Source organism: Panthera leo, chromosome E1 (assembly GCF_018350215.1).
Source record: "Panthera leo isolate Ple1 chromosome E1, P.leo_Ple1_pat1.1, whole genome shotgun sequence".
NCBI classification, from domain to species: domain Eukaryota; kingdom Metazoa; phylum Chordata; class Mammalia; order Carnivora; family Felidae; genus Panthera; species Panthera leo.
In genome coordinates this window covers 59,042,165-59,066,041 of record NC_056692.1, presented here as the reverse complement: position 1 = coordinate 59,066,041, position 23,877 = coordinate 59,042,165, and the positions used below count along the sequence as shown (strand labels likewise).

The 23,877-nt window shown below is 54.9% G+C and overlaps 1 protein-coding gene across 2 annotated transcripts in view; it reads right to left on the bottom strand.

The window, feature by feature from the left end:
* The window catches only part of RNF213 (ring finger protein 213), a 105,081-nt gene that overhangs the window by 24,678 nt on the left and 56,526 nt on the right, over positions 1-23,877 (bottom strand). For both annotated transcript variants that reach the window (XM_042917029.1, XM_042917030.1), the window contains 16 exons: positions 19,449-23,069; positions 17,657-17,793; positions 17,179-17,274; positions 16,415-16,533; positions 14,775-14,894; positions 14,204-14,343; positions 13,842-13,986; positions 13,500-13,638; positions 10,445-10,636; positions 9,240-9,385; positions 7,944-8,098; positions 5,730-5,948; positions 5,142-5,323; positions 4,468-4,588; positions 637-737; positions 363-545 (listed from right to left, as the gene is read on the bottom strand). In XM_042917029.1, coding sequence (XP_042772963.1) covers positions 363-545; positions 637-737; positions 4,468-4,588; positions 5,142-5,323; positions 5,730-5,948; positions 7,944-8,098; positions 9,240-9,385; positions 10,445-10,636; positions 13,500-13,638; positions 13,842-13,986; positions 14,204-14,343; positions 14,775-14,894; positions 16,415-16,533; positions 17,179-17,274; positions 17,657-17,793; positions 19,449-23,069 — 5,816 coding nt within the window. The remainder of the gene's footprint in view (positions 1-362; positions 546-636; positions 738-4,467; positions 4,589-5,141; positions 5,324-5,729; positions 5,949-7,943; positions 8,099-9,239; positions 9,386-10,444; positions 10,637-13,499; positions 13,639-13,841; positions 13,987-14,203; positions 14,344-14,774; positions 14,895-16,414; positions 16,534-17,178; positions 17,275-17,656; positions 17,794-19,448; positions 23,070-23,877) is intronic.

Below are 23,877 nucleotides of genomic sequence, written 5' to 3'. Positions count from 1 at the left end.
CTCTTAGGATGGTTCTCTGAAGTCAGCTTTTATTTTTTTAAGTTATTTTTTAAAAATGTTTATTTATTTCTGAGAGAAAGAGAGACAGAGAGGGAGGGAGGGTGAGAGCAGGGAGGGGCAGACACAGAATCCGAAACAGGCTCCAGGCTCCGAGCTGTCAGCCCAGAGCCCGACACGGGGGCTCGAACCCACGAACCAGGAGATCATGACCTGAGCCGAAGTCGGACGCTTAACCAACTGAGCCACCCAGGCACCTCTGAAGTCAGGTTTTCTAAGGTTAATACGGTTTATATTTCTGAATACTGTACTTGCCAAAAAAGAAAGAAAAAGAGGAAGCTCAAGAGAAAGAAAGGGCGATTTACCTGTGCTCTTGGGACACTGCTGGAGAGAAGCTTTCTGGCAAGTCTGTTAAACACAAAGGACATCTCATCTGGCCTATGATGACCCAGACCTTGACGCAGGTCAAGCAGAATACGTGGTCACAGGGCAGGCACACCGGGTCCTGTGCGTCTCCCAGGCAGACGGGGCACGGCTGAATCTCAACCCTAGGATCCAAGAAGGGTGACCGGTTCTGAAGCTACAGGTGCCACACGTGCAGGGCTGTCTCCCGCAGGGATCGCGAACCAAAGGTCTCACCTGGCGAGGGTCTTGCAGACCTGGTCCTTACACTTACGAAGAGTGACCATCACGGCAACGAAGGGCCGGTACGTCTTGATGTCAGAGTTCTCCTGCAGACACTGAGGGACGGGGGGCAGTGACAAGGATGCTAATGAGCAGTGAAGAGGGACAGAGCTCAGCCAGCCAGCACGACACGCCCCGGGCGACACGGTGCGCACATCGGGCACCTCCGGCCACTGGGCTGGAGTTGGGGGCGGGGCTGTGGTGTTTGCCTGCAGGGTAAGGCCTTTCTGTTTCTAGCAGTTATCTAGCTTTGAATGTCCTTTGTTATCATGCTGCTTTGGGGGGGGGGGGGGAGGACGAGATGTGCAACTTGTGATTCCCCCCCCTTCCTCTCTTGTCCTTTCTAAGGCTTACGCTTCTCCCATGACGAGAGATTTCAAACTTGAAATGATGACGTAATGACCACATGAGGATCCACCCCCACGCTTTAAGAACTCTTAGCGTTTTTGGAATATTTGCTTTAGGTGATTTTTTCAAGAAACCAAACACGGCAGATACGGCTATAAGTCCCTGGGTGCCCTTCTGATAGCGTTGCTCTCCTTCCCCTCGCACAGAGGCCCCCCGACATTCCCGCGTGCAGGACATTTGCACGCCTGCATAAGGATCACATTATTGTTTTCAGTGTTTTTAAGTCCTGATCATTCATGTTACCCGCTGTATGGCACCCCCCGGCAGACACGCCAGCTCCTTGCTTTCTGGTTACCTGGGCATCTGGAATGTCCCCACCGTGTTGTACCCAACATCCTTCCATGTGTCTGAGTAGCAGCGGGAAGTGTCTAGGGTTTGTATTCACAAGTGGAGATGCTAGTTTTTAGGAAATGTGCATCTTCAACGATACAAGCTAAGAGTCTGGTGGGTGTGCGTCTGGAATTTTGGGCTTAGGCATGAGGCTTGCAATAGATATCTTTATGTTACGTATACCCTTGGGCGTTAACAGCGTAACAAGGAACTCCTTGTATTCTCAGTTTGCCACGAGTATCTTTTTTCCACTTCATAAATTTTACCAAATGCTTTTCCTGTCCCTTCTGAAATGATCACTTAGAGCTGACCTTCTAATTCGATATGTAACTGATACCATTTATAGATTTTTATGATTCTGAGCTACCTTTGAATTCCCAGGATTAATCTTACTTTGAAATGGGATAGGTTTTTGGGGCGCCTGGGTGGCTCAGTCGGTTAAGCGTCTGACTTCGGCTCAGGTCATGATCTCACGGTTCGTGGGTACGAGCCCCGCATCGGGCTCTGTGCTGACAGCTCAGAGCCTGGAGCCTGTTTCAGATTCTGTGTCTCCCTCTCTCTCTGCCCCTCACCTGTTCACACTCTGTCTCTGTCTCAAAAATAAATAAACATTAAAAAAAAATTAAAAAAAAAAAAGAAATGGGATAGGTTTTTAACACCCTGCTAAATTTGATTTGTTAATCAACAGGCTAATTCGAAAGGGAGCAAAGGACTTGGAGAGATATTTCTCCCAAGAAGACGTACAATTGGGCCGTAAGCACCTAGGAAGATGCTGGCCGTCATCGGTCATTAGGGAAACAGCAGAGCAAAACCACAAAGGGATACACCCATCAGGACGGCTATGATAAACAAAACAAAACGTAACAAGTGTCGGCAAGGATGTGGAGAAATTGGAACCTCGGTGGGTCGCTGGCAGGAGAGGCATGGTGAGGCCGCTGTGGAAAACAGTTCGGTGGCTCCTCAAAAAGTTACGCACAAAGTCTCCATACGACCCAGCGGTTCCACTTCTAGGTTCTTCCACTTCTAGGTTCGTCTCCGGAAGAGCTGAAAGCACAACTCAGACACTTGCAGACCCGTGTTCACGGCAGGGTTCCTCTTTTCAGAAGGTGGGGGCAGCCCAAGGGTCCATCGGTGGATGACTGGATTAACAAACTATGTCCATCCACGCAATGGGATATTATTCAGCTTATAAAGGACGGTCCTGACACCTGCTACAACATGGTGGGCCCTGAGGACATGCAGAGTGACATCGGCCCGTCCCCAAAGGACAGATGCCGTAGGGTTCGCCTTCTGTGAGGTCCCTAGAGTTCTCAAAACCATAGACAGAAAGGAGGATGGTGGGCGCCAGGGCCGGGGCGGGGAACCGGGAGTTAGTGTTCAGTGGGGGCAGAGTTTCAGTCTTGCGAGACAGAAGAGTTCTGGAGACAGAGAGTGCGGAATGGTTGTGCGACGGTGTGACTCAATCAGTGCCACCTGATTGTACGCCTACAGATGGTGACAATGGCAAGTTTTATGTGATGTGTATCTTCCCACAGTAAAAAAAAAAAAAAAAATGGCAGCAGTCTAGTGGTTGGACAGTGGATGGTAAGGATAGAGTGTTACAGACTGGCAAGTCAACAAAACATCCGGTGAGACTGTCATCCGTGACACCGTGGAAGGCGGATCACAGAGCAAGAGAACTCCCTCCCTCCCTGTATCTATTATCTATCTATCTACCATCTATTATCTACCTAGTATCTATCTACCTATCATCTGTCTCGTCTATTATCCATCTATTACGTATCTATCTATATCTACCTACCTATGTACCTACACCTATCCACCCACCCACCCATCCTTTCTATCAGAACTGAGAAAACTCAGAATATCCACCCTTCTGCAGCTTTTACCAGAGTCCTGTGGGAGGCTCTGCTGACTATTGGCACAGGCCAACTCTAGGGCGGCCTCACTAGAAGAGAAGGGTTGAGGCCCCTCGCCTTTCCGGTTAAGACTTTCTTCCGGGCAGACCACAGGAGCCAGCCTTCCAGGCAATGCGAGTGGGCTCAAGGCTGTCCTTGGAGGGGACGAGCGTCGCCTGAGGCCACAGACCCAAGAGCCTTCAGGTGTGAAAATGAATGAGCAAAGACCTCTAGCCGTGGTCACTCACGCGTGGATCTCACTGGAAAGCCAGCCAGAAGCCCATGACGTTTCTGGGGAACATCAGCCCACAGGCCGGGCCTGACGACGCCTGAGTGCGTGCACACCGGCGTGCAGGGGCCGGATGACTCATGTCTTAGCCAGCTGGTCACCTGGCTATTAGGGGCCCCGCGGGACTGGCCTCTGTGCGGGAAGAAGGGAGTCATGCGTGCCTGTCCCGCCGCCAGGGTGGCAGAGGCCAGCGTTTTCTAGAGTTCTTTCTCCACTCTTCCCTCCCTGAAAACGGCCTCCAGGTTCCACCGGGCTGTAGGAGTCCGCCACCAGGGGCTTCTCCGCCTCCTTGGCGGCCAGGGGGGGCTGTGACTACGCTCAGGACGGCGAGCTGCGACCTCAAGCGGGTGGACACGTTCTGGGCTGTGCTCTCAAAACGGCCCGTGGCGACAGCAGGAACAGCCTTCTCAGAGCACACGGTGGAGGTTGTATAGTGAGGACGACAGAGGGACAGCACGCAGGAGCAGGGACACCCCGACCCGGGGAGCGGCCCGCGGCCCCGACTGCTGAGGCTCCCGCTGTCCTACGAGAGGCACGTCAGTTCGCCTATCGTTTCCACCACCGATACCCGCCCTCCTCGGAGCGTGCGGCCTGCACGTCAAAGCCCGGACAGCTGACACCATTAGGTGCGTTCGCGCAAAGCTCCCGGGGTAACGGAGGCAGAGATCACCTTCCGCTAAGCGCGTGGCCACGGAGATGGCAAACACACAGGCTTGACGGCCGCCGCGGAGGAAGCGCGCCCGCTGCGCTCCCAGGTAAGATGGGCAGAGAGCGGGAAGGACGCTCACCCCGCGGGTGACGGCAGGTTAGGCCGGGAGCTCCCGCGTCCCCGGAAAGTGCACCTGCCGAGCCCGAGCTCACCTTGTTCAGTAGGAAGACGTACTCGGTCACCAGCTCGCACAGCTCGGGGATCTGGCTCTCGATCCCCAGGAGCACGTGCTCCACGAACAGGGCCACGGGGAAAATGCGGTTCCACTGGGTTCTGTAAGAGCAGGTGGTCGGTCACTGGGCTGGGACAATAGCGCCTGAGACCGCAGGACAAGGGTGCAGGGAGGGATCCGAGACAGGGAAGTGGTGAAGGCGGACGGAAGATTCCAGGAGGAGCCCTTTGCGGCGTGCTCCCGCCCCCAGTCACTTTCGTGTCCCCCACGCCCTCCCGCAGACTCGGGGTCAGGAGTCCCGCCTCACCCTGGAAGGCCGGCACGGGACGTGCCCCCGCGGGATGCCTACCCTGACTGCTCGTCCCCTCCCCGCGGCCCTGCCGCCCGCCCAGGGCCCCTTCCTGCTGCTCCCCTCTGCCAGCACTTCTCCTGCGGGGACTGCAGGGACCGTAGGCTCTGCTGCTCCCCTTTCCACGCCCCCACCCCCCGCGGGGCTCCCTGAATGCCCTGTCGTCCGTTTCGTCTCCAGCGTTGGCATGATGCCTGGCGGTAAAGGAGACTCGGCAGACATTAAGAGAGGACCCTCTTCTGTGGCAAGAGGACCCCATGAGCCCGTGGGGAAGGGGCCGGTGGGGGCCGGGCTCCTGGCCTCACCTGACCTCCCTGATGACATCTCTGGCCATCTCCCCGCAGGTCTGCAGGTACCCGTCCGAGCACAGGAACTCTAGCGGCATGGACAGGTTCTTCACCATCTGCAGCCAAGCCTGGGGGCTGGGCTTCAGGATGTCTCTTGTCAGCATCTCCGTGCAGGCCATCGCTGCAAATGCATCCAGAGTCTGGCGGAAGGTGGGGGGGGGGGGGGGGGGGGGGGCGGGTGGACAGAGAACAAACCCCTGACTAAGCAGCGCTCCCTGTGGCTGCTCTAATATCCTAAGCCCAGAGGTCCAGGTTGTGAGCCCGTGTTTTTCTGTTCCAGGCTCGTCGCCTACTCCCCTCTTGTCCCGGGATATAGGAAGCATTGGTCAGATGTGTTCCTAACATTTGTGTGTTAGCCGGGCATACGGCCCCGGGAAGAGGTCTCCCAGGCAGAACACGGCTCCTGGGGCTTCCCGTCCCGGGCGGCCACGGAAGCACCCCCCACCTGCCACCCAGCTGCCCCACCTGCCCCCCACCTGCCCCCCACCTGCCCCAGGAAGGCCAAGCCCAGACCGTGAGCACAAACGAACCCGGGAGAGGCCATACCAGCTCGGGTCCGTCCAGTCTGTCGTTCCTTATGGTTCCCATGACGTTGTAGAGTAACATCTGTAGGACTTGGGGGCAGGTGGTCACGATTCGGGAAAAGTTCTGCAGTCGGCTCCGGAAATGCTGATAAGCCACGTGCACCCACGGTAAGGAGACCCTTTCCTGTGGCCTCTGTGCTTGCAGCTGACAGATGCAGGACCACAGCGCCACCTGCAAAATCTGGGACGAGAAGCAAGCTTTTAGCGTAAACTGGAAAGCAAAACAAAAGCTATGTTTTGACGGTGGAAAATCCCGACCGCTCAAAAATGACACGAGGGAAACTTAAAAACCACACACACTGTGACGGTCCCTGGGTACGTTTTGGTGTCACCTTGTCTAGGCATTTTCTTATCTATACCCTGTCCCCGTTTTGTCCCCAGATCATGACCATGGTGTATGTCTGATTCTTTTCCCCACTTAACATCACATTGTGAACATTTCTCTGTCATTAATTACGTTGGGAGACCCTCACTGTGAACGTGTGTGCCCATTAAAACAACCAGTCACCAATCAAACAGCTGTCACTTAATTTGTCTGGCCTTTAATTATGGACAATTAAATTGTTTCCTTTTTTTTTTTTTTTTGCCATTTTAAGAAACAAAGCTGGAAAGAACATTCTTGTGGGTAAAATGTTTGTCCGCATCTGGTAACACACGCAGGACAAAGACACCACTTCAGATTTTCTAAGGCTCTCAACACAACCCCTCGGACTTTTCCAGAAGCACATGCTGGTTCACAACACCATCTGTAACGGGGGCGCTTCTGGGTCCAGTTAAAAACCAGTCTTGGGGCGCCTGGGTGGCTCAGTCAGTTAAGCATCCGACTGCGGCTCAGGTCATAATCTCGAGGTTCGTGAGTTCAAGCCCCACATTGGGCTCTGTGCTGACAGCTGAGAGTCCGGAGCCTGCTTCAGATTCTGTGTCTCCCTCTCTCTCTGCCCCTCTCCTATTCATGCTCTGTCTCTCAGAGATAGATAAATAAATGTTAAAAAAATTAAAAAAAAAAAGAAAACATGTCTTCAGAGGCACCTGGGTGGCTCAGTCAGTTAAGCATCCGACTTTGGCTCAGGTCATGATCTCATGATTGTGGGTTCGAGCCCCGCGTCGGGCTCTGTGCTGACGGCTCGGAGCCTGGAGTCTGCTTCGGATTCTGTCTCCATCTCTCTCTGCCCCTCCCCTGCTCATGCTCTGTCTGTCTGTCTGTCTCTCTCTCAAAAATAAATAAACATTAAAAAAAAAAAAAAAAACAGTCTCGCCACATGGGCAAGAACCTAAAACCTAAAAACCGATCAGGTATTGTTGACTTATCAGTGAGGCTGGCCAGTTTTTCTGTTTTGTGGATCTCTGCATAATTATTTTGTTAATACTTGGTTTATAACTTTCATCTAGTTTTTAAAATTAGGAAACTTTCTTATTGATTCCTAAGAATATTTTATTTATTTTTTTAAGTAATCTCTACACCCAACATGGGGTTTGAACTCACGACCCTGAGATCAAGAGTCATATGCTCCCCCGACAGAGCCCGCCAGGCCCCTCCGGGATTCCTAAGCATATTTTGTTAGCCCTTAATCACGCTGGTGATAAGTATGTTGTCCTTCAATGGGTCACTTTCCTTTTTTACATACTCTCAAGTGCGAACCCAGTAGGTGATCAGAAGTATCCTAATTTCCACTGAAATTTCAGTTAGTTATTACCTGTAGTGGCCAGTTAAATATTTACCTAATTTTCTTCAAGAGAGACTCCACATTTGAAAAGAAGGTGTTATTTATTTTTTTTTATGTTTATTATTTTTGAGCGAGAGATAGACAGAGCATGAGTGGGGGAGGGGCAGAGAGAGAGGGAGACACAGGATCCAAAGCAGGCTCCAGGCTCCGAGCCATCAGCACAGAGCCTGACGCGGGGCTCGAACCCACGAACGGCGAGATCATGACCTGAGCCGAAGTTGGACGCTTAACTGAGACCCACAGGCACCCCGAAAAGAAGGTGTTAATAAAATAATAAAGTAAAGTAAATAAAAAACAAAAAGGTGTTACAGGGACACTGGAGGTCTTCCTTGCGTGAACGGAAAGCCCGTGATGCAGGGGGCCCCGGACAGGGGGCTGAGGGTGGAGGGACAGTGCGGCCCAGCCGCACGGACACCAGTGGCCCCCTCCCCTGCCCCAGAGTGAGCACTTACCCTCAGTTCTTCCCACGTGGACACTCTCATCGTCAAGAGGAGGAAGTCCTTTATGTAGCACAGAAAGAGTTCTTCCTGCTGTTCTGCGCTGAGCTGAGCGAGAAACCTGCCCAGAGAGGTCTGCTGAAAGATTTCCACTAACTTCTTCAACAGTCCTGCAGAGCAGAGCAAAGAAGGGCGCAGAGGGAGAGCCTGAGGCGTGTCTCCTGGCCTGCGGTCAGAACCCCAGTGTCCCCCGGGCAAGGATAAGGCTCTGCTGAAGGGCAGCTCTCGGCAAACGGGAGTAAGCCGCATGATTTAATGGCCTTTTCTAGACACTTCGGACGCCTTTCCAGCGGGATAACGGAAACGAATACTCAGTCTCAGTCACCACCAGCCTAGTTGGCCCCAAAGGGAGAAGACGACCGCAGACAGAACAGGTTTTATGTTCTAGCAAATCATGTCATGCTTCGGGAATCCCAGGGTCTGAGTGGGTCACCAATGAGGGGGCTGCTCTTCGGGGGCTGGGGGGGGTCACACGCTGCTCACACCAGGAAGATCTGCCTCTAGGGGACGAGTGCCAGCCCGCAGGCCACACGCTATCACAGGAAAGCAGGGGCAGTACGGGTACAGCCTCGAAAAAGGAAATACTCCTTCCTCAGGACAGAGACGGCTTCAATTTGTTCTGAAAACATTGCAGAATGCTTACCTAGAGAAGTAAGTTCATCTTCAAGTATCTGGACCTAATTTTTTTTTCATGTTTATGTATTTTAGAGAGAGAGAGACAGAGCGCAAGCAGGGGAGGGGCAGAGAAAGAGGGAGACACAGAACCCGAAGCAGGCTCCAGGCTCTGAGCTGTCAGCCCAGAGCCCGACGCGGGGCTCGAACTCACGGACCGCGAGATCGTGACCTGGCTGAAGTCGGACGCTTAACCAACTGCGCCACGCAGGCACCCCTGACCTGGTTTCTTTAAAGGCAATACTATGAGTAAACTTTGAAAAGTCTACTTCATGCATGCAAGATGGAAAGATGACTTTTCCCAAGGGTGCGTGACCCCTGGTTTTCCCGGGATATGCCTATGGCCAGGCCTGCTTGACCTGTGACGGCAGAGCAAGGAGCCACATGCCTCCGAGGACACTGACCGCGCGGTGTGGACAGAACTTCGCTTACGTCGCGGACGCTGTTGGGAAAGGCTCGGCTCGGGCCGTCTGCCGGGTCCTGATGCCCGAACTGCCTAGAAGGTTCCGAATGGGAATGGCCCACTTACGCCGGGGAGCCAGCGCACGGTCCCGTCTCCCGGCATCCTCGGGGGCTCACCTTCAGCTCCAGTGATGTACTGAGCCTGGACCCACAGCTCCTCCAGATATCCTTTGATTCTCCAGCCAAACGGGACGTCGCTGGAGATGTCCTCCGGGAGGGTCATGTAGTTCTGCACCATGACGTAGGGCACCTCGCTCTTGGATCTGCAGCCAGACAAGGGGTTGCTCACGACACAAGCCCCACCTCTGATGCCGCGCTCGACAGCACAGGTGCCGAAAAGGCTGGCCCAGATCACGGCTCAGGGCTTCCGTTATAAACGCACTCAAGCACGTCCATGTGTCATCTGTTTCACGGACAACAACGAAACAAGGCTGGGAAGTCAAGCAGGCTGCCAGGAGGCTGGGGCAGAACCGGGCCGTGCGGTGCCTGGACCTCCCCTCGCCGTCCAGCTTCGACACAGAGCCCGGCGTGTCGGAGGCGACCCTTTCCCTCAGGGTCGACAGTGCCCTGTCGTCTAAATAAGTGTTTCCACTCGAGATCCAGGATCCCACGTATTCAAATATTCTTTGTTCACCCGCGCTCCAAAAGCGAAGCCCCTGATATCCAAAGAGGAAACTTCTGGGAGGCCGGCTGAGGGTGAGCTGTGCAAGGGCAGGCCCCGGGGCAGGGTATGTGGGTCCCGCCACGGAATGAGGGGCAGGGAGAGCTGACCGATCAAAGGGCTTTCCGAAGCACAGCCTCGCCAGTCCGGATGAGGCCCAAGCTGGCCGTTTTACCTGGGGTGGTGCTCTGAAAGCAGGGCCACGAGGAAGGGGAGTGAAACAAGGAATTCTCGGAACTTTCAAGAACCCCCGTTTGTTACAGCGATGCCATCGCCCTTAGGCTGCAAACAGACCCGGCATTTAATTTCTTAATTTTTAATTTTAGAGAGAGTGTGTGCACGTGTGAGTGGGGCAGTGGCGGAAGGAGAGAGAATCTTCAGCAGGCTCCGTGCTCAGCGCTCACAGCCCGACTTGGGGTTCGATCCCACGAACCGCGAGATCATGACCTGAGCCGCAATCAACAGTGGGACACTCAAATGACCGAGCCACCCAGGCGCCCCAGATCCAGCATTTAAAATAACTGATTCCAATGTCGATACATACACTTCATCAACTACTTGGATGAGCATGTTAAGACCGCACCTGCCTTATGGTTTTTTCCCTTCACTCACACACACACACACACACACACACACACACACACACAACTCTCTTATTCACCTCATATCATTTGTCACAAGAGGAATGTTCAGAAGCTTGATGTCACGGAAAATAAACATCCAAAGATCTCTTGTCCAGGATGGAGAGTCTGGCCTGATCAGTAGCTCGAGGTTGCTGTCTATGTCGAGGACGGACACCATGCTCGCCAGGAGGGGGGTCACCACACCCTGGACCCGTTTCCAGAGGGTCTGCCTGCAGTGGGGGAGAGAGGAGACCGCGTGCCAGCTCGGCAAGCAAGGAGCGCGGTGGGGGGGGGTGGGGGAGGGGACTCCATTCTGTTGACATTCGGTTCGTTGGTCACGAGACACCTGGTCTATCGATGCAACACCACAGCTCTGGCAACACGTGGAAACTGGCGTCGTTTTTAAGTATCCAAAGAAAAGTTCACAGGTAGAAACGGATTGGAGATGGGACGAGAATGGACCTTAATTCTACATCGAATCAGTTTCCAAGTAGCATCCGTTGTGTTTTGTTATATAGCTATTTCCCCAAAGCAAGTAGAGGCTCTCTACAGAAAACAGGGACCACATTCATTTGGGGGAAAAAAAGTTACTTTAAGAAAAAACAAACAACAGTTGCAGGGAGAAAATGATAAAGCACAGGCCAAAATAAGTGTGCTGGGGGTCAAGTTAAACAGGAAAGTACACGCTTCTCTAAAACATGGTTTTGTTTTTTGGTTTTTGGTTTTTTTTTTAACGTTTATTTATTTTGAGACACAGAGAGACAGAGCATGAACAGGGGAGGGTCAGAGAGAGGGAGACACAGAATCTGAAACAGGCTCCAGGCTCTGAGCTGTCGGCACAGAGCCCGACGCGGGGCTCGAACTCACAGAACGTGAGATCATGACCTGAGCTGAAGTCGGACGCTCAACCGACTGAGCCACCCAGGCGCCCCTCTAAAACATGGTTTTACTGATGTCTGTGGACATTGGATCCAAAAGGGTTTACGTACGTACACACATTTCCCTGTTTCTGTTAATGCTGTTGTACTTCGCTGTTATAACGATGTTTATGCGTGATCATGAACTCTATAATACCCTGCAAAGAACCTACTGCCAGGTAGCTAATGTTGGGGAGAAAAAGTCAGGTTCCATTGTAAAAAGAGGAGAGAGAAATACTTTCCTTTTAAAAGTACGCAGTGTGCAGGGACCTGTGGAGATTTCACAAGCGTCTAGGGAGGAAACGAAGCACGCTAACAGTCAAGAGAGCACTTGATTTACAGAAAAAAATGCCTGAGTAGAAAAAAGCGTAGGAAACCACAGGATGAAACGTAGAAGCCGGCAGTGGGGGGAGAGGGGAAGGTGTATCTGGACAGGTATGCGGGCTTCGGGCATCGGGGAAAACCAAGACTAAAATGACTTGGATTTATTTTTTAATGTTTATTTATTTGCGGGGCGGGGGGGGGGGGGCGGGGGAAGGGAAAGTGGGGGAGGGGCAGAGAGAGAGGGAGACACAGAATCCGAAGCGGGCTCCAGGCTCCGAGCTGTCAGCACAGAGCCCGACGCGGGGCTCGAACTCACGGACTGCGAGATCATGACCCGAGCCGAAGTCGGATGTTCAACCGACTGAGTCACCCAGGCGCCCCAAAGATTTGGACTTTAATCGCAAGAGGGGAAGTGACTTAGGTCCCCAGTACATGGATGGTAAACAGAGTGGCCCCCAGAGGCTTGTGAGAGTGAACTAGCAGGCTCCAAAGCCCACCTGACACCCGACACAGGTGAGTTACAGCTGTGGTCTGACCACCCCATGCAGGGGTGTTCAGACACCCCCGGCAACTGCTGAGGGGTGGGCCAGTCTCAATACAGCCAACAGCAGAGCAGTGACAAGGAGGGGCCCCACACACCGCTCTGGACACCTGCCGAGTGTGGGGAATCTGGCCGCTGGAGGGGAAACCAAAAATAGAGATTTTAAGGATTACTGACATGAAATTAAATATTTAATAATATCTGTAAGGGGAGTGGGGAGCCTGGGTGCCTCAGTCCGACTTTGGCTCAGGTCACGATCTCACCGTTTGTGAGTTCAAGCCCTGGGTCCACGTCAGGCTCTGTGCTGACAGCTCGGAGCCTGGGGCCTGCTTCCCATTCTGTGTCTCCCTCTCTCTCTGCCTCTCCCTGCTCGCACTCTCTCTCTCTCTCTCTCTCTCTCTCTGTCGAAAATTAAGAAACGTTAAAAAAGTAAAAATATAATATCTGTAAGGTGTAACCAAGGAAAATGATCTAGATTGATATCTGATCTTATGAAATTCCTTACTCAGAAAGCGTAAGTGGGAAAGAAACTAAGGATAACTAAAGAAAAACACAGAAGCAGGAACTGCCCCCCACAGCAACGAAACCAGCAGCAGGAACTCTGGGGGCTCCCACATTTCCCACCAGCCCATCACACAGAGGCAGGGTCCCGAGGCCATGCCGATCACGGCTGGGGAAGACCGGACCCGTATGAGACCAGAAGAGCCGAACGTTCCTTCAGAAGTGAGGAGCCAGGGCACGAGGATGTGTGACCAGCCTAAGAGGACCCTGCCGACTCGGGGCGGCTGGACCTTCCCTGTGGGACCCACCGTGTCCCGCCTCCCTCCAGAACACCAGGTGTCTTGACTTAGTCCTGAGAAAAGGGTCCAGGTTTTACGGAAAAAGGACCACGGGTGATACATGCATACTCCCGGACCCGACGTTTGTATTATCAAATGACTTCGACTAAGCAGCAGGCCTGAGAAAATCATTCCCCTTCCTTCCCTGCCTGTCCCCTTCCCCGTAACCTAAAACAGCAGCCATTTCCACGGACGACCACGCTGGTCGGGGTTAACACCCTGCGGGGACACACATTGTACTTTTAGAAGTTGGGTGCTGTTGTTACGACAAAACGTGCACACGCAGAAAAGGAGACCAGAGTCTAGCAAACCCCATCTGACCTCCACCCAGACCATTCTGCCCCCTTTGGGGAAAACAGGGACCGCTCTGAACCGCACGGAGCTTGCAGACGAGGAGCGTGGGCGAGCCGTCCACGGCCGGGACGCTTGTGTCCCACTGCCACACCGAGCCACCCCCCCCACGGCCCGGTACCTGAATGTGCCTGCCTCCTGGAGGGCGTCCTGATTCGAGGCCTCCCGGGTCACCCACTCCTTCATGTTGAACAGGGACTGGTCTTCCTGCTGCTTTAGGAGGACGTAGAGGCGTGCCTTGGATGCCCGCAAGAACGCGGCTGCAGAAAAGCAGAGGGCATGTGCCTTGGGCATGCCCCACGGGCATCGAGCGGGGGACTCTGATGGACGTCCAGTGACCCCAGGGTCTCGGGCGAGATTTGGGAGCTGCACCGAGGTCCCTGCTGCACCCGTGGCCTCTGCGAGCCCTGGGGCCACAGGGGCAACGGTCGCGCTCCCCCGTGCCGCCCGTGGGGCCCCATACCTTTGACCTCGTCGTCGTCGTCCTCGTCTAGGAGGCCGAGGAGGATCTCCACTCTCCGCATGCTGCGCTGGCGGCCATCCTGGTCGCGGAGCGTGCCCACGGCACTCTGTATGCAGCTCCTCAGCAGGCTGGTGGTGTCCATGATCTGTGCGTGTCACGGGGACAGTCAGGCCTCCCCGCCCCACGCCGCCCCCCCCATCCCTCGAGAGTCGCTGTTGGGGGCTGCGGGCCCCCCCCGGGGATTCAGCCCGGTCAGATCCCGCCCTGGCCCAGGGCCTCGGCTCCGGAAGACAGGAGGGGACCGCCCGTGGGGTAGGCCCACGTCCCGGGAGGCCCCAGAACTAGAAGGAGCCAGAACTCACATGGCTTCCGCCCTGCTCAGCGTCGCCCGTCGCCGTCGAGCCTTCCGTCCCCAGGTCCATCCCTGGAGCCTCCTCTGACCCCACAGCCTCGGTTTCCATCGGTTCCTCTGGGCTGTCACCGGCCCCGTGTCCCGTCTCCACTGCAACAGAAGTGCGATCAAGCCACGGAGAAAGGGAGCTGCACTCGGGCTCTTGCCCACAGGCCTCCCTGGCCCCTCACGCCCGCAGCGGGTCACACGGGCCGGGCTCCGGCAGGCCCGGGTCACGGGCTCCACTAGCACCAACCTTCCCTCCCGTCCTGGGCTCACACGGCCGACACGGGGTGCTGGCGACCAGAGTCTGACACGCACCACAGGCCCCATTTCACAGCCCGATGTGTCCACTAGGACCCGTTTTCCCATGTGGGCACGCTGACCTGTGCCTGGCCTTGGAAGCAGCGGAAGGTGTCCTGGGACTTGCCCCCCGTCAGGGCAGGTGCGGGGACTCAATGGGGACCTCCCTGCTCCTCCGTGCTCCCGGCCACCACTCCTACTGTCCCACCTACGGCCCCAAAGGCTTCCTCCTGACTTACACTCGGAGTCCCCTTCTGGTTTAAACAGCTGGCTGATGGTCACATCCTGCAGTCTAGTCACGTCCGAAACCATAACCGTGGACTGGCACAGGTCGTCAATGTGCACAGACTGCCACAGCCCTGTGAGGAATGAAGCCGCTGAGAACGTCCCCATGCTTTCCCTGGTGTCCTCTTGGCCACAAGCAGGGACACACCACAGGTCCTGATGTTTAAATTCGCAGCTGCTCAGGGGTGTTGGGGGGCCCGGTTGGTTAAGCATCCGACGGCGGCTCGGGTCGTGATCTCACGGCCCGTGAGTTCGAGCCCTGCGTCGGGCTCTGTGCTGACAGCACAGAGCCTGGAGCCTGCTTGGGATTCTGTGTCTCCCTCTCTCTATGCCTCTCTCTTGCTTGTACTCTCTCTCTCTCAAAAATAAATAAAGATTAAAAAAAATTTTTTTTTAAATACACCTATTGCTGAATGGTTTGTACCCTTGAGTCCCCTTAGTCACCCTTTAGTGACTCTGGTTCACACACAGAAGCCACCTGACCCTGCTATCTATTTCAACAACCGTAACATAAACATCAGCCATAAGAATGGAAAGATCTGCCTGTTTGTAAAGGGTATCTGAACGTTTTTAATTCTTTTTTTTTAAGTTTATTGACTTATTTTGAGAGAGACAGAGAGTGCACGAGCAGGGGAGGAGGAGAGAGAGAATCCCAAGCAGGCTCTGTGCTGTCAGAGCAGAGCCCAATGTGGGGCTTGAACTCACAAACCCTGAGATCACGACCTGAGCCGAAACCCAAGAGTTGGATGTTTAACCAACTAAGCCACCGAGGCGCCCTGGTTTTTGACTCTTTTTATATTTTTTAGTAACCTTGCCCCATCACAGCTAGAAAAGGGGTGTGGGAAATTGGCAAGATTTATCCCCCGTTATCTACGACATTCTTTTTTTTTTTTTTTTTTTAATTTTTTTTTTCAACGTTTTTTATTTATTTTTGGGACAGAGAGAGACAGAGCATGAACGGGGGAGGGGCAGAGAGAGAGGGAGACACAGAATCGGAAACAGGCTCCGGGCTCCGAGCCGTCAGCCCAGAGCCTGACGCGGGGCTCGAACTCACGGACCGCGAGATCGTGACCTGGCTGAAGTCAGACGCTTAACCGACTGCGCCACCCAGGCGCCCCTCTACGACATTCTTAAAGCAAACTGTCACTTGCCAGTTTCTAGAATACCAATTTTCTTATGCGTGAAGTAATTGGTGACCCATTCCTCAGAAAAAAAAGAGAGGCTTAAGATAGCATTCCCTGCCCCCCGCCGGAACCAGGCATGAAGTATCAGTGCTTCCAGAACAGTGCCAGTTGGGAGTGCCTTCTCTAGGCTATCCGTGTAATTATTAAAGACACTATTAAAAAACACCGTAAAAGAAAACACTGGTGTTTATCTACCAGTCAGTAAGGGAGTCCTGCACACTGTAGCAGCCAGCCCAGACACACGTGTTTCCTGCAATAACCCGGGGTTAAGAAATTTAATTGCATCCGAAACGAATCTCGTTGAGATTAACACCGGTGCTCGGATCCCAGGCTTGTACGCCACGGGAGCAAATTAGGAGCAACTCTGCACATTATCTAAATAAGCGTATTTGCTGCCATTTTCAGCCTACCCCCGTGGAATCCCACGTAGGACGCTCCACTCTCTATCCGGGACAGTTTCGTGATGAAATAGACCAAGACGCAGCCCTGATTCCCTTGTATCTTGTTGATTTCGTTTATAGCAGAATACCTGTTTTAAAACAAGCAAGCGAGGACGAACAAGTCAAAACAAAACCAACAAACAGACAAAGCCAACGATGTGGAAGCGGCTGACCGCTCCCGTGAGCGGTCAGGTTCAATCTTAAGTCTTCTTATCTTGCTTTCTTTCCCTCTCTCCCCCCCCTCCCTCCTTCCTTCCTTCCTCCCTCTCTCCTTCCTCCCTCCCTTTCCTTCCTTCCTTCCTCCCTCCCTCCCTCTTTCCTTCCTTCCTTCCTCCCTCCCTCCCTTCCTTCCTTTCTAATGTTTATTTTTGAGAGACAGAGACAGAGCGTTAGCAGGGAGCTCCAGAGAGAGGGAGACAGACACAGAATCAGAAGTAGGCTCCAGGCTCTGAGCTGTCAGCACAGAGCCCCACAAGGGGCTCAATCCCACGAACTCTGAGATCATGGCCTGAGCCGAAGTCGGACGCTTAACCAGCTGAGCCACGCAGGGGCCCCTCTAGGATAGTCTTTTATATCCTACTAATATTCTATCATTTACACTTCTTGGCATTTTACCATTTTGCCTGGTTTTAGCCTTCTCTGTAGGCTAAATTTCAGGGGAGAAATTCTTTAGGAACTCCTGAATAAAATTGGGGCTTTCTGGGTAGTTTCTGAGAAAAATAACAAACACATACTTAGCTGAAGCAATGAGCTGAGCGCTGTGGACTCCGTCTTCAAAATTGGTTTGAATAATGAGGATTTTACACCTGGCTGCATCAGTTAAGCAGTTTCTGAAAGAAAAAGGAAATTATCCGTCCTAAGAAACGGGCGATGAAACTCCCCCAGACTGATGGGAAGTAGAAGACGACCGAGAACGAGTGCCTCGGGTGAGGATCTCCTCTGTGTGAGCGGACAAGCCAGGGGAGAGCGTGTAAACCCGGGGAAATGCTTCCCTGATGAGACGAGAGGATGCTTCCCTCCACCCCCCAAGAAGGATGCCTGTGCAGAGGGGGGACTGGAAGAATGCAACAAGCACCCTTTTCGGTCGTGTGGCTTCGGCGGTCACGAGCCAGTGCTGGTGACAGCCCGGTGGTCCCTGCAGCCCTGTGAGCGAAGGACAGAGCAGTCAGGGCTGGGGGCAGAGGGGACAGGGAGGGAAGGTGGGAGCCTCACTGCACTTCTCTGAGGAATGAGCCCTCGGTGTCAAACTGCTGCAGAGACAGGATCATGGGCTTCAGAGCTCCGTCCGCTCCTTCTGACTGCAAAACTTCGCAGTCACGGTTGGTCAGCAGTCTGGAGAAAGTGGTGATCTACAAAGTCAGGAAACGCAAGTTACTGGCTAGAATTCAAGGGAAGGTTTACAGGTCTGCTGCGGTAAGTCCTAGAAACGTGAGGATGTTGAACAAACACCTTCGACGGGCTCCAGCATGCGTCGTGCAGTTGGTACACAGAAAAGAACCCAAACCCAGAGGAGATGTTAAAAACGAGGCAGCGTTGAGGCACGCAGAAGCCATGGGATCAAAACGTTCTAGAGAGAAGACTCATCCTGTTCCCTAGGTGCCTTCAAGTCTCCTTGGAGTAGCTCTCCGTGCGTGGCCCCTCACGGAAATTCTGACGACCGCTCAGGGCTCAACGCCCCCGCCATTTCTCCCTCAGTCTTGCTGCTTTCGTCCAGACAGACGTCGCCGCCTGGATGTCACAGGGGACATGTCACAGGTGGTAAGGCGCGCCCGGGATGGAACTTACCACCAATGCTTGTGTCTTGCCCATTCCTGGACTGCGACTCTCCAAACCTCCAGGCATCCAAAGCACGATCTGGGGAACCATCCCTGGACCCGCCTTCCACGGCCCCCCCAAAAGAATCAGCCCCTAGCTCTGCCAGCTGATATCTGGACTATTTCTCCATTCTGTCCCACGTGCCCCTCTCTCGGGCTAAACGGGTCCGGCAGCCTCCTGACTGGCCTATCTTGTCTGCGACACTCTTCTCTCAGGCCTTCTCCCTCCCTGTCCCAGGCAACGGGACCCATCTCGACAAGCATTCCGCCACCTCTCCCGTCTCTACGGCAGACCCGCTCATCGGCGTCGCTGATAAGACCCGCCGTGAAGTCTCTCCCATGGCATCTCAACCCCATCTCTCGGTCCTCGCGTCCTCGAACCTCACGCTGCACAGCGACCGGTCCCCGGAGCAATTTCACACCTTGACAGCTCGGCCCAAGTGGGCTCTGTGCCTGTACCACCGTCCCAGCCACACGTCACGATCGGCTGGCGGGTCCTCTGACCTCATACCCTGATCTGCGTCGCCCCCTCCTGCCTCCACGGATAGCACTGCCTTACGATATCCATGGGACCTGCTCACAAGTCTTGCGCTGTATGCTGACCGAGGCCGAGAAGCGTGCCAACGCACGTCTATGTTCTCAGTGCCCTCAGCCCAGTACTGGAAGGTGTCCCTTCCTTTGCTGAAGCGAACGTCGTCCACAGCGTCACCCTCCGTGCAGAGGACTGCGCGGAAGCAGGCACTCGAGACTCGCCTGGCTTGAACTTTTTTGAGGATCTGGGCCTCTCACACTCCATGGAGAGAAAGCGGAGTCTCAACCTAGCCATCTATGATTCCTAGGCACTGCCTTTTTTTTTTTTTTTTTGTAATTTTTTTTTTTAACATTTACTTAGTTTTGACAGAGAGGGAGGGAGACAGAGCATGAGAAGAGGAGGGGCAGAGAGAGAGGGAGACCCAGAATCCGAAACAGGCTCCAGGCTCCGAGCCGTTGGCACAGAGCCCGACGCGGGGCTCGAACTCACGCACCGCGAGATCGTGACCCGAGCCGAAGTCGGACGCTCAACCGACCGAGCCCCCCCCAGGCGCCCCTCCTACGCACTGCCTTGAAAGGAGTCCTGAGTTCTGGACCCTAGGGATCCAAGGCCTCTGGGGTGAAGGGGGACCAGGGTAAAAGCGCAGCGAGACAATCACCTCCGTGAAGACGATGCGGCGTTCCAGGTGGCGCTCGGGGACCGCCGTGCGCAGCTGGGCCCGGAGGAAGTCCGCGAAGGAGCTGTGCTGCTGCGTGTGGTAGTACTCCCGAGACAGCGCCTGGGCGGTGAACAGGCCCAGGGAGGAAGCGCCCAGGCGGACCACGGCGTCCGGCGTGGCACAGCCCAGCAGTATCGACTTGGCCTCCTCGCACACCCGCTGGTAGAGTTCGTCGGTCAAGGCCCCGCGGCCTAGCCTCTCCGTGACCTGCAGCACCACAGAGGCACAAGCGTCCGAGTGGTAGCCGACGAAGACTTCCGAAGGGCTGTATCTGTGTCCGCCTGCCAAGTGCTGGCCTTTCACATCCACGAACCTCTCCACCCAGGCCTTGAGCTCTTCCACGACCCTCTTCTGCCATTTCTCCAGGACGGTGTTGATGTCCAGGTAGTGCTTCTCCAGCCGGTTGATGAGCGGGATGGGGAACTGCTTGTAGACGACGTCTTTCTCCTCGATGACGATCAACCGGAAGTCGGGGTGGACCCGGCACTTGACCCGATGGGTCCCCAGCCCGAGGTCCACGTACTTCTGGCCTCCCAGGTAGACGTAGTACTGGTTGAGCGCGTCGTACAGGCTCTCGTAGAGGCTCTGGAGGTTGAGCAGCACCACCGTCTTGCCGGTCTCCATGCAGATCTTCACCCGGTTGATGTTCCTGCAGATCTGGGTGTACTCCTGGTCCCGGGGAAAGCTGGAGCCAAAGATGATCTCCGGCTGCTGGTCGTCCCTGAAGAACATCTGCTGCAGGACCTGGAGGGCCGCGTAGTTTCTGGTCAGCACGAGCAGGTAGCGGGACTCGGACTCGTCCGGCTCCCTGCCCGCCGCCTTCTGGAGGTGGCCGCGCATGTTCTGCTCGATCAGCTGTATGGTGCCGACCGCCTCTGAGCACTTCGCCTCGGGCAAGGCGGCCATAAAAATGTCCAGCGCGTCGATGTCGTCTTTGCCGCTGAAGTTGCGGAGGACGGCCTGCGCGACGTCTTGCGGGGAAGGCTCTTTGTCAGAAGCCTTCGCCCTGGCGAAGACCATCTTGATGAGGCTGTAGTAGTCACGGAGCCCGAAGAACTCCTTGTCTTGCTTCCTGCACACCGTTTCGTAGGCTCTGGCAAAGGGCGCAAAGAAGCCCTGCACTCTCTGCTGAACCAGGGGCTCCGAGGAGCAGATTCCCTTGGCGCTCTCCATGAGCTCCTTCTTGCTGGGACTGCCGCGCGACACAAAAATGCCCCGGTTCATCTTGGCGGGGTCCAGGGCCCAGTTGGAAATGCCTATGAAGCCAACCTTTTGGTGGGGGGCAGGATCGTCTTCGATGCAGCCGTACTCCAAGAGCGGGTGCAGCGCCTTCAGGGGCATCTTGGGCGAGTCCTCGGCCAGCCCCACCTCGTCCAGCACCACCACGGACACGTACTCCTGCAGGTCCTTGCCCTGCTGGAAGCGGGCACACTGCTTGAAGGTGCTTATGATGCCCTGCGGGGTGGAGTGGGGGCTGCACTGGAACGACACCAGGTGCACCTGCTTCAGGTTGCGGAAGAGGTCCGAGTGGGCCGCCGGGCCTTGCATGGCATCCGCCACGATGGTCTTGGCAAGAGATTTAGAGCTGCCGGGCTTCCCCACCAGGAAGAGAGGAATCTTCAGCTCGATGCAGATGACCATCATGAAGACGTTCTCCTTCAAAGCCGAGTTCCTGGCGATGGTTTTCCGCAAAGACACGCCATCCAGGAAGAGATCCTGCGTTCGAGTTATCTCCTCCAGGACGACCTTGCTGTCGTCGTAGGGTTCCGGAAAGAGCCTGCAGACGGTCTTCCAGTAGGACTCCTTCTGTTCTAAGGAGGCGTGATAGCACACCCCGAGGGCCAGCACCAGGGACCAGAGGACGGGATCTCTCTCGGAGCCGCTTTGGTCCACGTCGGCCCTGCAGAGGAAGGCGTCCAGCTTGGACAGGAGCATCACGCTGTGGTCGTAAAACCACATGAAGACGCGGACACAGCGCTCCACGTCCCTGAGGCTGACAAAGCCACACTCGTTTCCTCTCTTCCTCATGAAGCTCTGCGAGGCGGAAAGCACCTCCGTGATGGCACGGATCTGGGCTTCGTCCACCCCGACGGAGTGCACCGTCCTCTGCACGATCTGCTGGATATAGAGCTTCTCGGCGGTGTTATTCAGCTGGCCGAAGTCCCACACCAGGGGGATGAGGCTCGGCGGCAGAGCGTGGACTCGGTACACCAGCTGCCGGAGAGGGGTGGAGCCAAGCTTCTCCGCCGTGTCCTCCGAGCTGACCCTGTACCCCAAACCGGCCGCCTCCAGACGGCTGATCATCTCCTGCGAGTGCTTCCGGTAAGGGTTGCAGGCGGCTATGATGTGCAGGCCCGAGTCCTTGGCCAGGGGCTGGCCGTTCACGGTACGATCGCACAGGACTTCCTTGATGCAGCTTATGGCTTCTGTTGTGTTGGCTTCATCGAAAAACAAGATGGTGCCCAGCTGATGCTGCTCCTTGTTGAAGACCGCGAGTTCCTCGGCCTCCCGGACTTTGGAGTAGATCATCTCTGCCGTCGTTCCTCCGTGGACCTTGACCAGCTTCATGGTTTCAGCTTGGGTGCTCCCACGCCGCAGGTCGCTGAGGAACTTAATGAGTCTGGTTTTCCCGCAGCCGGTCTCCCCCATGATGATAACGGGGATCCCACACCGGAACCGCATCTCGATGGCAAGGATCTTAAGCATGTTGTCCATTGTGAGCTCATAGGTTTCGTCGGGGTCCACGGGCCACTGGATCCCTAACGCCAGGCACAGCCTTTCCAGTTTCTCATGCCTGGGCAGCTGGTCAAAGTCAACGTTGAAGGGCACCCTCTGGAGTGACAGCCCCCGGTACAGTTCCATCGCCATGACGTCTTTCTTGATGACCGTCCTGCTGGAGAGATCCACCGCGTCAAGGCTGCCGTTCTCGTTGGGCTGGATGTGGAAGCCTATGAATGTCATGGACGTGTGGTCGCCGTTGAAGAACACGTACGGGTGAGGCTCGGACTCCCACCTCCTCCGGAGAGTGAAAGGGGCGAGGTCTTCCTCCCTGACCCCATCCATGGGGACCGCGTACCTCCCCGGGCTTTGGTCGGACGTGTGAAGGGTGGGTGTGGCGAAATCTCTTGCCATGAAGATCATGAAGGTGACCACAAAGTTCTTGAAGCCCCCCAGTGTGTCTCCAGTTACGTCTGGGTTGCAGAAGAGGGAACCCTCGCAATCTCGGAGCTGGTAATTGAGGAACCCGGCAAAGTTCCGGAGCTCTGACCAGGATGGATCTATCACCCCGCAGTAAATCAGGAAATACTGGAGGCATTCCGTAGGGGTGCCTTCCACACAGCCTTCTTGGTACAGGAACGAGTCCAGGTTTTCTTTCTGGTGGAACCGTCTCAGATACTGGTAAGGCCTCTGGAAAGTCTCGCTTTGGAACACTCCCTGGTCCATCCCTGGATCTCTGCAGTCCTCCTCGGGATTCAGCTCCATATCGATCACTTCTTTGGGAGGCCGGCAGGTGACTCTTGGGAAGATGTCGAGAAAACTGAACTGGGGGCCGTGTGTACTCTGGAAAGGGGAGACACAAAGAAAACACGTATGGCTCCATTTTCCCGAACCATCGTTCTGCACCTTAGCCCTTCACGCGGTCTGCACTGGACGGGCCTTTACGAGCAACGACTTTGCGTCAACTGATTTCCGCAGCCTCCTTTGTACACGAGACTGCTTTCTTTGGTATGCTGAGGCATCGTGGGAACTTACCTTCTCAGCTGGTGAGTCTTTTCTACCCGACTTCCTGAAACAAAATCTCTCAATTTTTTTTTAATCTTTATTTATTTTTGAGAGAGAGAGAGAGAGAGAGAGAGAGAGAGAGAGAGGCAGAGAGAGAGGGGGACACAGAATCCAAAATGGGCTCCAAGCTCCGAGCTGTCAGCACAGAGCCCGACGCGGGGCTCGAACCCACCAACGGTGAGATCATGACCTGAGCTGAAGTTGGGCACTCAACCGACTGAGCCACCCAGGCGCCCCCTGAAACAAAATCTCTATTAAGCACGTGAGTGTGCGTGTGCACACGCGTGTGCAAGATGCCCGCCCTTTCGTTTAGAAGTGTGCAAGACAGGGGGCGCCTGGATGGTTCAGTCAGCTGAACATCCAGCTCAGGTCACGATCCCAGGGTTGTGGGATCGAGCCCCATGTCGGGCTCTGCACTGAGCACAGGGCCTGCTTGAGATTCTCTCTCTCCCTCTCTCCCTCTCTCCCTGCCCTTCCCCGGTTTGCACATGCTGTCACTGTGTCTCTCTCTCTCTCTCTCTCTCTCTCAAAAAAAAGAAATGTACATGACAAAAGCCTCCTTCCCATCTTGGCTGGCATTAAGAAA